General features: G+C 38.0%; 1 protein-coding gene across 1 annotated transcript in view; it reads left to right on the top strand.

Moving 5' to 3' along the window:
* Positions 1 to 13,992, top strand: part of Man1a2 (mannosidase alpha class 1A member 2) — a 132,018-nt gene that overhangs the window by 40,666 nt on the left and 77,360 nt on the right. Inside the window, exons 4-5 of the mRNA XM_028752999.1 lie at positions 1,830 to 1,948; positions 4,309 to 4,389. Coding sequence (XP_028608832.1) covers positions 1,830 to 1,948; positions 4,309 to 4,389 — 200 coding nt within the window. The remainder of the gene's footprint in view (positions 1 to 1,829; positions 1,949 to 4,308; positions 4,390 to 13,992) is intronic.

The raw sequence follows: 13,992 nt of genomic DNA on the forward strand, positions 1-13,992 counted from the left end.
CAAAGGTATTTATATATCTTTAAGTATATTTATGTATCACAAGTATATAGCTTTAAGCCATTGAGGGGGAAAATTAGTTTTACCCACATTCCCGAGAGAGAGAGAGAGAGAGAGAGAGAGAGAGAGAGAGAGAGAGAGAGAGAGAGAGAAAGAAAGAAAGAAAAAAAAAACCAGTAAGTTGTCCTGTTTTCTTGTCCTGTGTGCAGTGCCTATCTAAGTACACATTGGGTTTGCATCATTCAGTTAACTCCTTTTTATCTGCTTTCTGAAACTCTAAAGATTAGGATTGTCTGTTAGAGGTGGTGGCATCTTGTATTTTGAGTTTTCTCAATGCATATTTTGCTTCATCATTTCTTTTTCTTCTACCTGTTTTCCCTCCCTCCCTCCCTCCCTCCCTCCCTCCCTTCCTTCCTTATTAAAGAGTATTAACATAGTTGGGTATGGTGGTGCATGCTTTTAATCTCAGCACTTGAAAGGCAGAGGCAGGTGGATCTCTGAGTTTGAGGCTAGCCTGGTCTATAAAATGAGTTTCAGGACTACAAAGAGAAACTCTGTCTTGACAAACCACACCACACCCCACCCCACCACACCCCACCCCACACCATACCCCACCTTACCCCACACTACATACCACACAGCACCCCACACACCATCCCACATGACCCCACATCACACTCCACACCACCCCACACCATATACCACACAACACACCCCACCCTACAACTCACTCCACAACATATCACCCCATACCACCCCACCCCACACCAACTCACTTCACCCCACCCCACCCCACCCCATACACCCCACCCCGCAACCCACACCACAACCCACCACCCCACATATCACCCCATACCACACTACCCCACCCCACCTCATACACCACACCACACATCACACCACACATCACACCACATCCCACCACACCACACCACACCACACATCACACTACCCCACCCCACCACACCACACACCACACGAAAAAAAAGAGAGTAATAAAATTTATTATAATATTTAGTCTTCTGAATTTTTAAAAGATTTATTTTATTTATGAGTTTTATAAATGTATTATACATATATATCCCCCCTTCTATGAATTTGAACCAGAAAGGCATGACTTATATTATGACTTACCCTGTCATTTTGAGTGTCCCCTTTTCTTGAATCATTACCCTCCCCTTACATTTTTCATACTTACATTAAGTATATGCTCATATTCTGACGAAGGCAGAAAAGCACGGAGACTGTACTGTTAATTTTCATCTATTCTTCTATCTGCTCCCCAAGTCTTACCTTTTATAAACTCTATCAAACTGTCTCTATCACCTAGTCTAATAGAAAAGTGAGCAGTGACATTATGTAAAAGTAATCTTTGATTTACTCTTAATATATTCAAAATTAAAATAGAACTTATATGAAGAGGATTTTTTTCCAGAATTTTTAAATTGATTATTTTATTTATTTACATTTCAAATGTTGAACCCTTCCCAGTCTCCTCTCTGCAACCTCCCATCCAATTCCCTCCTCCCCTTTGCCCCTAAGAGTTTAGTACCCCACCCATCCACTCCTGCCTCACCTTTTTAGCATCCCCTTTCTCTGGGGCATCAAGCCTCCACAGGACCAAGCGCCTCTCTTTCCATTGATGCCAGATAAGGCCATCCTCTGTACATATGCAGCGGGAGCCGTGGACCCACCTATTACTCTTCGGTTGGTGGCTTAGTCCCTGGGGGCTCTGAGGGGTCCTGTTAGTTGATATTGTTATTCTTCCTATGAGGTTGCAGTCCCTGAAGGGGATGTTTTTAACAACAGCTGTTTCTTCCTCCTAAATATAGGAAGCTCACAGATGGGTGCCACCATCGTGGATGCTTTGGATACCCTTTATATCATGGGGCTTCATGATGAATTCATGGATGGGCAGAGATGGATTGAAGAAAACCTTGATTTCAGTGTGGTGTGTATACTTTGGCAGTTTATCTAATCCCTTAGTTAACTATAAATGTCAGTTTAATGTTCGTACCTGGATATTTGTGTCCTCCTAAATTCATACTACTCACTCATGGAACTAGAAAGGATCTTTGGGAAGTGATCAGTTCATCAGGGCAGAGCTATTATGGATATAATTAGTTCCTTATAATGTAGTTCTCAGGGAACTACTTTGCCTCATACATGAGAAGTCACATAAGTACTATTGTGAATCAGTTAAGTGGCGCTTACCAGTCACAGAATCTGCAGGTGCTGTTGGTCCTGGGCTTTCCAGATTCCAGAAGGTGAGGAATAAATTTCCATAGTTATCAGCTGCATATGGTGAATGCTGTCTTGTTAAAGCAGACCTCATGGGTGAACATAACAGTTGTGGTGCTGTGAGCATGGTCTTAGCAGTTTGTTGAACCCGTGCTAAGTCCTCATTCTTCTTTTGGGATTATCATTTGTTTTGCTACTTTTATGTATATACTCATTTTTTCTCACTATCTTCATATTTCTTGCAATTATTTAAGGTAGTGTCTTAGCCAGATTAAGGACATAATAGCCAGGGGAGAAGCAATAACTAAAGTCTAACAAACTAATAAACTGCTTTATATCATAATGCTTAGTTTATAACATAATAGTAGTGATAGAATAATAGAATACAACTATCATTTATTTATTTATTTATTATTTCTGACTATTGAAGAATTCCTTATTAATGTGACATTTCTGAGAACTAGCCCAGGGAAGCTGTGTGACTGTAAGGCAGGCAGCCTGACTTCTGTTGTGTAGGAGGGAACGGGCCTCACCTCTACAAATCTCCAGGAATCTTTTGACCTCATGCATAATGTTGCAGCCAGTGTGACCACCTGGGTACCTGGATGTCTACGGTAGTGCTGCATGGACATGTGGAGGCCAGTGCTTAATGTTAGTAAAGTCTTCCCTGTGTGCTGATTGCTCTCCACTGTATATATCGAGTCAAGGTCTCTTCACTTGAACCCACAGTTTACCTGTTTGGCTAGTCTGCCTAGCAAGCTTTCTCTGGGGATCCCCTCTCTCCCATCTCTGCCTATTTGCTGGAATTATGTGGAAGACTGCCAGACCTGTTTGTCATTTATAGAAATGTTAGAGATTGGAACTCCAGTCCACATGCTTTCACGGAAGATGTTTTCTGTACTGAGCCACTCCCTTGTCCTAGAAATGTCCTAGTGTCTAAGCCTAAGTATAAGCATTTAGACTCTCTATTTAACATGTTTTATCTATTCCCCAGGGTATCAGACCTCTGGGCCTAGACTTATAGACAGTTGTAAGTTGACATGGGTGCTGAGAATTGAACTCAGGTCCTTTGGAAGAGCAGTCAGTGTTCTTAGCCACTAACTAACTCTCCAGCTTCTGTTCTTTTTAAAGGGTTTTATCTATTGGTGTTTATTATAAAAAAACTTTTTACTATATTTATGTATGTGTGCATACTGCAGTGTGATAAAATAATAGAATGGAGATTGCCAGACAGCTTGTGAGAGGCTGTTCTCTCCTTCCACCTTGAAATTATACAGAATAGTTTGTGTATTATATATGTAAATATTTGTGATAAATTTGCTTAAGTTTGTTTGCCTTTTAGTTTTGTTTATGATCTTTTTTGTAGATAATTTGCATTTTAGTGAAACTTCAAATTCATAATTGATTATAAAAATTTTGATTTTATTCTTCCACATTATCTTCTTTCTTAAGTTTGCCTGTTGTCACATTTTCTACTTCTGTATTTATTTTACTTTTAAAATTTCTATATATCCATTCTTCATTTTGATGTATATGTACTGTGTATATCAACATTGGTTTCCAATAGTATTAGTTTACTAACCATAATTCTACTGGTGTTTGGCATCTCCTTTAGTAATTATTAGGTTATTAGGTACTAGCAAAGTACTAAAAAATCATGAAAAGAGATAGAAATAGAGTTTATGCTATAATAATTAAAATAAACGTAGTAGAATCATTAGGAGTTTTTTTTTTTTTTTTGGATTTGAGATTCATTATTCAGGGAGTTGAGGCCTTCACAAGGGACCAACAATAGTCAGTGGTAGTGAATACTGGAATAACTTCACAGCATTGTGTAGGGTACATCGAATGGTCCATTGATTTTGACAGTTAGGACCCTTTGGTGATAGCAATAGAGGAACTTCTGTGAACTAACAAATTCAGGTCAGGATTTGCAACATGAGAAATAAAAGTGCAGAATATTAAAGCAAGACACATTCTGTCTGAGAACCAAGTGAACTACTAAAAAATAAAACTTGGAAAACTGTAAAGTATTATATGTATGTGTCTATTTTTATTTTGTCTCCACAGAATTCAGAAGTGTCTGTGTTTGAAGTTAACATTCGTTTTATTGGAGGGCTCCTTGCTGCATATTACCTGTCTGGAGAGGAAGTGAGTAGAGTCAAATAATGCTTTGTTTGTTTGTTTGATCAGAGAGTTATGAATAATGTAAAAGGAAACGTTTTTGTAATTTGACTACAACTGAACTAAAGATTTTCTTTTAATATAAATTTTAGAATTTACTTACTGGTTTTTACAAAATTAAAGTTTTGGTTGGGTTTTATAAGCTTAGAGAGTTGACAGATTAATAGTTTTGGCTCTTTTGATTTATGAACTTTTTTTTCCCTTTTAAAATTTTATTTAGGTTTTTGAAAAAAATACTTATGTGTAGGAGTATTACATCTGCATGTGTTTCTGTACACCATGTACCTGCTTGGTACCTGCGGAGGCCAGAAAAGGGCATTGGATCCCCTGGATCTGGGCAAAGACAGACTGTTATGAATTTCCATGTGGATGCTGGGAATTGAACCCAGGTCCTCTGTAAGAGAAGCCAGTGCTCTTAACCATCTGTCCAGCCCCTATTTAACTTATTTTTTTTTAAAGGGTTTTATCTATTGTTATTTCTTATAAAACATTTTTATGATTACACATTAAATTTATTAAATTTAACTTTATGTATATGGAGGTCATAGGACATGTGTGGGGGTCTGGTCTAGATTTTTTTTTAAGCTTCACTAATTCTGGTAGCTCTAAATAGAATAGATTCTTAGGGGTGTTCTTTGTGAAGAATAATATTATTAGTAAAAAGAGTTGACTTATTTTTCTCTGTAGAGAAGAGTATTTTTCTCACCTTAATGCATTCCTAAGATGTCTTTTTATAACGTTTAGTAGCAATTGTCAGAGTAGGTATCCTTGCCTGGCTCTTGATCTTAGGGAGAAATCATTTAGTTTATACTATTATTTATTTATTTATTTATTTATTTATTTATTTTGTTTTTCGAGACAGGGTTTCTCTGTATAGCCCTGGCTGTCCTGGAGCTCACTCTGTAGACCAGGCTGGCCTCGAACTCAGAAATCCGCCTGCCTCTGCCTCCCAAGTGCTGGGATTAAAGGCTGCGCCACCACTGCCCGGCTAGTTTATACTATTAACATAATGTTAGCTTTATTATTATTACTACTATTACTACTATTATTTTGGTAAATACCCTTTATCATCTTGACGATACTCTCTCACAGTCCTAATTTGCTGGACTTTCCCCATTAGGAGTAGATGTTTTGATACCAAATTATTTTGGCATGTAGTAAGATGATTGTATTTTTTAGTTTTTAAACCACATTTACGTTTTTTGATTGATTGATGGGTGTGCATGTGTATGCATGTGTAGCGGTTAGAGAACAGCTTGGAGGAGGTCTGTTCTTTCCTTCTACCCTGTGGGTCCTGAGGATTGGAGTCAGGTAATCACCCTAGTGGCATACATTTTTGTTCTCTGTATACATGTGGAAGCCTGAAGTTAGTGTTGAGTATTGTCTTGCTTGTTCTCGCTTGAGCTCAGAAGTTGTAGATTTGACTAGTTTAGTGAGCCAGCTTGCCCCAGGAAATCCTGTATACACATTGGTATTATATAGGTAGGTTGTCATACCTACTCTGCTTTTTTATTAGGTTCTGAGAATCCAAATTCCAACCCTCATACTTGTACAAACCTGAGCCATCTCTCCAGCCCTCATCTTTTGATATTTTGTCTGTCAGTTTGTATATTTTGCATAAGTAATGCTGGCTTCTTAAAATGAATTGGCACTCTCTTTTTTTTCTGTTAAGATTTGTATAGATTTGATTCTTTTCCTTAAAAGGTAGAATTTCCATGTGAGGTAACTTAAGCTTTAATTCCTCCTACTGTCACATTTTATAACAATAAATTCAAATTATTTGGTAGCTATAACATGGTTCAAAAATAAAATGTGTTTTGTCTTTGCACAGAGCAGTGTATGAGTCTATGTCCATCCTTACACAGTGATGCCCTTTCAGATGTGCCCAGGGGTTGGTCTCATTTTATCACTGGGAAATTGACAGTTAGTGAGTAGAGCAGCTTAGGGAGGTTGCTTTAAACACTGCTGTGAGGATGAAGTTTTGGATCAAGAAGGAATGTGAGGCCCAAGAGTGGGGGAAAATCTAGCTCCCAAAAGCTTTCTGAAGAAGGCCAGCTCTTGGCCTGGGAAGGAGGAAAGCCCAGACTTCCTTGTTGGATGTAGGTTTAAACAGAGAATAGGGTTGAGCAGCAAAACTTACACACTCAGTCCAGAATACTGAAAAATTCTGGGGATCTTAGGGGAACTAAGAGTGTGAGCTATAAGCTCCACCTTTTTCTAGTTCTGAGTAAAAACCTCTTTGCAAGATTAAAATAGAAGTCTAGATCCAGAGCCCAGCTTTGCTCCAGGGCACAGAGGGAAAACACTGAGTAATTGTCCCTCTGGCAGTCAGAGGGGAAGCTAGGCTAGCAGACCAAGAGATCCATACAACCATACTGACCATGCTCAGACTACTTTTGAAGCTCTGTGGCAAGGTCATGGTATAAAATGAAGCCGGGACTAAAATAGAGTTCTGTAAGGTTTAGTTAATAAAATTTAAATCGCTGTTTCTTCTACTCTGTCCTTCTCCTTTGGAACTGTTCCCAGTCTGTTTCAAGGTGAAGGACAGGGCAGAAAGAATGAATCAGGAAATGCTGAGGACAGTAAGTGAGGCTACAGTTGAGACTGATCTAGCTACCCACCTGTAGGCCTTTATTTTTCACAACCCACTTTAACAAGGTTTCAACCTCCCCTCTAGCCCATCACCCAGCAGAAGCAGTGGGAACAAAAGGTTCTTAGGATATGGGGAAGTGGACCTGTTTAGAAATAGTTCTTTGGGGCGATTCCAGTCTTCGTTGTTCTCAGTTCAGTCCACTAGCAAACACCAAACATTCAGCAGCTCCAGTCCAGCCCACTCAGCAGACACCACACACGAATCAGCAAGGGCAGTTCAATCCAGAAGAACTCACCTGAGTCTGCAGCTAGTGACAAGCCACAGGAACCTCAGGAGAAGTTCTTTGGCGAGTTTCTCTCTATGAAGTAAGTCACCACAGGCAAAAGCTCAGCAACACAGTGTAAGGAGAACCAATATGTGCATGTCATCAGCAAAGAAGAGTGAGGTGAGCAAGGCAAACCAAACCAATGCTTGATCTCCCACTGTCTGTGGGGTCATATTTATATTCTTTCTAAACATCATGAGTCCTTTTCCGTGTTCGCTATAGCAAAACATCTTTTCACATGTGTCTGCTTAAGCAAAACATTCTTTCATGTGTCTGCTTTAGCAAAACACCCTTTCACCTGTCTGCCTTTATTCTATGGCAGACATATTATAATTAATATAATCTATTATGTAATTTATTATATTATATTAATTATTTAATGTATTGTCCCTTTCACCTGCCTGTCATTATAACTTGAGTCTCCAAAGAAACCAGAAATTTCACTTTACTCACTCTTATTTACTCTATAGAAAGAGTTTCTTCCTCTCCCTCTGCTGGACACATGGGCCTTGGGGTGAAGACCAGGCAGAGGCAAAAGGAAGAAAGAACAGAGCACTTTCTATTCTTCCTGCTCAAACCTTTGTCAGCAAAGAGTAAGGACATCGAGAAAACTGTAGGAAGACTATAGTGTGGGCATATGAGCTAGTCCAAGAGGAAGAGACCAAGTCTGGTACTCCATGCCAGTGTTTCTCTGAGGGCCTGAGAAATACAGACTGGAAACCATGGAGTGTATGGGTGTGGGGAGGGTGCCCACAGCTCCAAGGACCTGTCTGAGTGTCAGTGAGGAACTGGATTTTTTTTTTTTTTTTTCGAGAGCGAGTTAATAGCTAGGAAAGGGAGGTTTTCACCAAAGCAGTGACTACTTTTGTGATCCTTAGCTGATTGATCACAGTAGCCAAGATTCTGTAGCCTAGGGCCACCCCTCTTATACTGCTTGTGGGATTTTCTCCATGACCATCCTTTCATTTATACTTTTGTGTACAGCCAAGAGGAGCCCCTATGTGTTTGTAGCAGAGCTTGCTTAGCTACATTTTTCTTTAGCATTTGACCCAATAAGATGAAGAGAGAGTACAGATTAGCCAGAAGCATCAACTTGTTTTCATGGGAGCTTCTAGACACAGGGAAATAGATACTCATAGTGCCTTGTTGTTTTAGATTTAAAGAGTGTCTGTGTGTACAGTGTACTCATGTACATAAAATAAATAAATAAATCTTTTAAAAAAAAAAGAGTATCTGTGTGTTGGATTCCCTGGAGCTGGAGTCCTAGCATGAGTTGCCCAACATGAGAACTGAACAGGAGTCTCTAGAAGAACAATATGTTCCATCTCTGAAGCCCTCACTGCCGTTTTTATACAACTGTTAGGATTTCCTGTTTTTCTCATCTGGTTTGTAATTTCTTTTTAAAATATATTTTTAAAATAATTTAAAAATATGCCTACTTTTAAAATACATCTGTGATATTTTAATCTCTATAATTGACTTACCGTTTGTATTGTATGTATATTGTTTAATGTATTAGAGACTATACCCATGACACATTGTATGAGAGAATTTAGTTATGAGCTATACACCAGCCCTCTCACCCCCTTTAAATTTATTTGTGTGTTTTGCATGCATGTATGCATGTATGTGGATCATGTACTTGCATGCCTGGTACCAAGGAGGTCAGAAGATGGTTTTAGATCTTCTGGAACTGGAGTTACTATGATTGTAAATCATCATGTGGGTGATGGGAATGGAACCCAGGTCCTCTGCTGGGAACAAGTACTCTTGACTGCTGAGCTGTCTCTGCAGATTCATACACCAGCCCCTTTACAGATTTTGAGACAAGTCTCACAAAGTTGCTGAGGTCACTAAAACTTTGATCTTTTGCCTTTACCTTCTGAGTAACTGTACTGTAGGTGTATGCAGTCATCTAGCAAAGCTTAAGGGATTCTGTTGGTGGTTTTTGAAAATAGTGGTTCATTGTTCTTTTATATAAAACTGTTTAATCTCTTCTGCTCGATTTTCAGTCAGCAGACCTAACTTCACTTGTATGTGAGAACCTTGTAATGCTAATCTCTCAAATTCTTTTGTTATATGTTTCAGTTTTATGATAAAAATCCATTATATGTTGTTAGAATTTTAACTTTTGATGTCAACTTCATTGTAGAGCTATTCAGTGTAAAGGGGAAGGCACTTTTTATTGATCTTAATTACGGTGATTTTTGTTAGTCTTCATTTTTGTTCCCAGGCTCTGTACTTTATCACTTCGGGTAATGAGCTTCTGTAGCATTTTGAAAGTTGATCTGCTTCCTGTGAGCTCCTTCTGTTTTTGTTAGTCTCAGTCTTTATTTTGTCCTTATTTTTAAAAGGTTTTCTTTGAGCATAAAATATAATTTGACAGAGTTCCTTTTAGCCCAGTGATTCTCAACCTGTGGGCCATAACCTCTTTGGGAGCCAAATAACCACTTCACAGGGGCACATATCAGATATTTATGTTACAGTTCATAGCAATAGCAAAGTTACAGTTAGGAAGTAGTAATGAAGATAATGTTATGGTTAGGGGTGAGGTGCTGCTACATGAGGAGCTATATTAAAGGGTGGCAACATTAGGAAGGTTGAGGACCACTGGATTAGCACTTTGAAGCTAGCACTAACTCATCTTGTGAAGGATGGATTATGGTAAGAAATCTGCTTTCGCCTTTATCCTTCTATGTGCAATGTTTTTCTCTTTGGCTACCATTAAGATTTTTTGTTCATGTTTTGTTTTGTATGAAGAAATGAGTGGTTTTACTTTTCTCTTGGGGGTAGGGTAGGACTTCTTTATCTTACTTGATGCTCGTTGAGTCTCAGATATATCTTTAACCACTTTGAGAAACTTTTTAGTTACTGTTTTTAAACATATTTTATCCTGCTTTTGCTTCTTTCCCCCTTGGTATTTCATTGGCTCTCTTCAGCTACTTATTCATTTTTTTCCCAGCCATTGGTTTGTTTATTTTTTATTTTTTTTAAATAAGATTTTTTTTTTAAAGAGTAGTTTCAGAGTACTTTAAAGCGAAGTTGAGAGGACGTTATAAAGATTCTCATTCTCTCTGTGTGTCTCTGGCCCCAGCCTTCTCCCTTACTGCTATCTTCCACCATGGGGATTTATTTATTACGCTAATGAATGCACACTGTCAAATCTTTATGTAGTAAGCAGTTCACAATATGACTCAAACAGTGTGGTACATTCTGTGGGTTTGAACAAAGACATAGTGACATTTATGCCCCATTACAATAATATGAACCATGGTGTCCCTGCTATTCTAGTTAGCTTTCTATTGCGTGATAAACATGTCTAAAAGCAAGATGAGAAGGAAAGGGCTTGTTTCAGTTTTTAGTTCATAGGACACTTACAGAGAGGTCAGGGCAGAAACTTAAAGCAGAGTTGAAGCAGAGACCATGGGGGAACACTGCTTACTGGCTTTCTTTCCATGGTTTGGTTATCCTTTCTTCCATCACCCAGGACTACACCACCCATAGAGGTCGTCAGTCACCCCTACATCAGTCAGGAACCAGGAAAATGCTCTACAGATGGAAGTGCCAATGAGAGGAAGAACATAGGAATGTTTTAAGACTTTGAGTTTAGATTTTTTTTTCCAAGTTAGAGGTTGTTATTTATCTGGAAGTACTGTTTTATGTGTGAGTGTTTGATGTACTTGATTAATTTTCATACCAGTAATAAGAACCAAAATAAATTTGAGAAAATTTAGGAGAGGGAAGCTTCAGCCTTAACTCTTCCATACTAGACTCTCTGCAGAAAAGTTGAAGCAAAACGTTGAAATTTTGGTTGCTGATGTAATGGATAAAACCAAATAGTTAAGAAAATATGTGTTGCTATCATATATTTCTACCTTTGTATAATTATAAGCCTCAAACTTTAAAGAAGAAACAAGTGGAGGGAACACATGCAGATTGGAATTCGGAGTTTTAATTTCTTAACTTGCATGCTTTCCCCACCCCCCTACCAATGGTATTTATATGAAGCTTCTTTTTACCTTTCATACCTTAAGTTTCTTCATGTATAAAAGTTGGCTTGAGAGTGGGCCGATTTGGTTGTGGGCAAGTACCTGTGTAGTGCTTCAGGACACAGATGCTGCCTCTGTGGAGAGGTAGAACTCAGGTTTTCTTTTGTTAATGCTTTTGGAGGTTTTAGACCATCTTAGCAGGAAGGGCTTAACAGTGTAGAAAAGGAAGCCATGAGAGGAATGCAGGACTAAGCCAGGTTAAAGTAGGGCACTCAAGAACATGTGCCCCGTGACCTCCTTTCTTCTTCTAGGGTGACTTTCTACCCTTCACCACAAGTGCACTAGCATTTGAAGTCCACTTATTAGACCAGGCCTTTCCCATGTCTCTGGAAGCACTTCACAGCTGTGTTGTGTCTGACATTTTCTAGGTGTGTCTTACTACAATCAACTTGGTAACATTAGCTAAAAGTTTGTGAGGGTAGTGAAGAATTTTACTTAGTTTAAAATAAATAACACACATTCTTAAGATATATCCACTCAGGGGTAAGGACATGCATTTTTTCCCCCTGACTTTCTTAGTAGACTTAGTGATTATTTTGATTTGAAAGTCCTCACCAGACTCATTTCTGTGGCTCCAACATTGAATCTGTGTCTGTGATGTGCTAAAAATAAATGCATCATAGAAAAATAATTTGAATTTGGCATTATCTGATGCTGAATAAGTAGTAAGTAGGCTCCTTTCATACGAACTAAAGTTAACTATAATTTATAATGTAACAGAGTGCTTTTGTTGTATTAGAGATATAACTAGAATAAGAAATATTTTACATGCATCCCATTTTCTGGTATAGGGAGATATATGAGAGTTACATGCTGTCCTAACAGTGTTACTCTTTTCTGCTGATTTGTTATTATCATAAATGTGATGTGTTATTTTTCTCAGAAAAGGCTTTCTATTAAATATTCACAATTTAAGAACTTTTGATGATTTATTATGCTTACTTGATACAGATATATGGCATTTCCTTAACAAGGTTGTCTCTCTTTATTTTTTAAAATAGTATCAGAGTGCCTTCTTAGCTAAGAAAGCATAACTTGTATGGAAAATGCTACCTGGAACCTGTCAGATAAAATAGAGAAATTGTTAGGTAGATAGATAATAAAAACAAAAGAAGTAACAGCAGTAAAATCTGTCTTTACTGAAACATAAATATACTGAGTCTGTTTAGGGGCATTCTCTTGGACAAATGAATAGCTTTTAAACCTAAAGTACTGTTAAATAAAGTCATGAATAAAGAAAAAGAAATGTTAAGTATTAATGTTTTCTGGTTTAAATGTCAAGTTATTTTGGAAAAAGTGATCTTGCTCCAGAAATTACTACAATTTCTATTGAAATTCTGACTTCTTTGTTGTCTACAAATGTCCTAGTAATTGGGTAAAATATTCCACTAAACTTTGCTGACTGACGTAGTTTATCTTCTGTTGTTGTGATAAGCAACAAGTACTCTCCACAAAGGAGAGGAGAGGGTCTACCTCACCTTACTGCTTCTAGTCCATTAAGAGGGGAAGTTAGAGCAGGAGCTCAAGGCAGGAACCTGGAGGCAGGATCTGAAGCAGAGGCTGTGGAGGAGTACTGGCTGTTCCTTCTAGGTTGCTCAGCTAGCTTTGTATATAACTCAGGCCTGCTTGCCCAGGGATTGCATGACCCTGCATGAGCGAGGCCCTCCCACACCAATCATTAATTAAGAAAATGTCCCACAGACTTAGCTACCAGACAGTCTGATGGAGGTATTTTCTCAACTGAGGTTCCCTTTTCCAAGATGACCTTGGCTTTTTTTTGACAAAACTAAATAGTACACTGACATAAATATCTTTAAATATATTCATTGTTTTCCTCTTCAGTGTGTTAGATCACATATGCATTTGTACACAGTCTTGTCACGTGTGCTTGAAAGTTTCAGTGGTAATACTAGTTTACAGTTGATTATGTTTGTGGTTACTGATTTGATTGAAAAGACAGAGTTTATAGCTATTTGTAACAGGTAGAAATTTAGGGGTAAAATTTATGACAAGAGAGTGCTCTGGAGGAAAACCCCAGATGCTGTACACAACTCTACTTGATTAGCTAAGTCCTAAAAGTAAGCATGTATTGAACAAACATCAAGCCTCCTAGATGTTGCTCTTGATCTTGAGCATGCCTCTTCCAGCTGCTGTCTGCTATAAGGAGAGATACTCAGAAGATGTAAGACAAGCATTTCTCAGAGGATATAACAATATTTAAAGTCTCAGAGTACAGTTTACAGTGACTAGGTTTCAGTTCACAATTACTAATGTATGAGGAAACAAGGGAAAACACTACTTACACATGAGTATTGACCTATCTTGGGGTTACTCAGATTAGTCAATAGATGTTTTATAGAATCTTTCACAGCTAGGATCAATGACATGGTAAATATTCCTGAAGTTACTGCATAGATGAAAATTTTAGTAAAAAGTAAATCTATGAAAAAGAACATTAAAAGTCTAGAAAAGAGGAATATAGTATCCAAAAAACTTTATATTGTTTATAGCTGTCTTTGAAAGTAGCATCACTAGACTTGAAGATAGAGCAATATTATTTAGCATGAAGAAAGATAATAAAATCAGGACAAAAAAACCCTGAT

Source organism: Grammomys surdaster, unplaced genomic scaffold (assembly GCF_004785775.1).
Source record: "Grammomys surdaster isolate TR1022 unplaced genomic scaffold, NIH_TR_1.0 125941, whole genome shotgun sequence".
NCBI classification, from domain to species: domain Eukaryota; kingdom Metazoa; phylum Chordata; class Mammalia; order Rodentia; family Muridae; genus Grammomys; species Grammomys surdaster.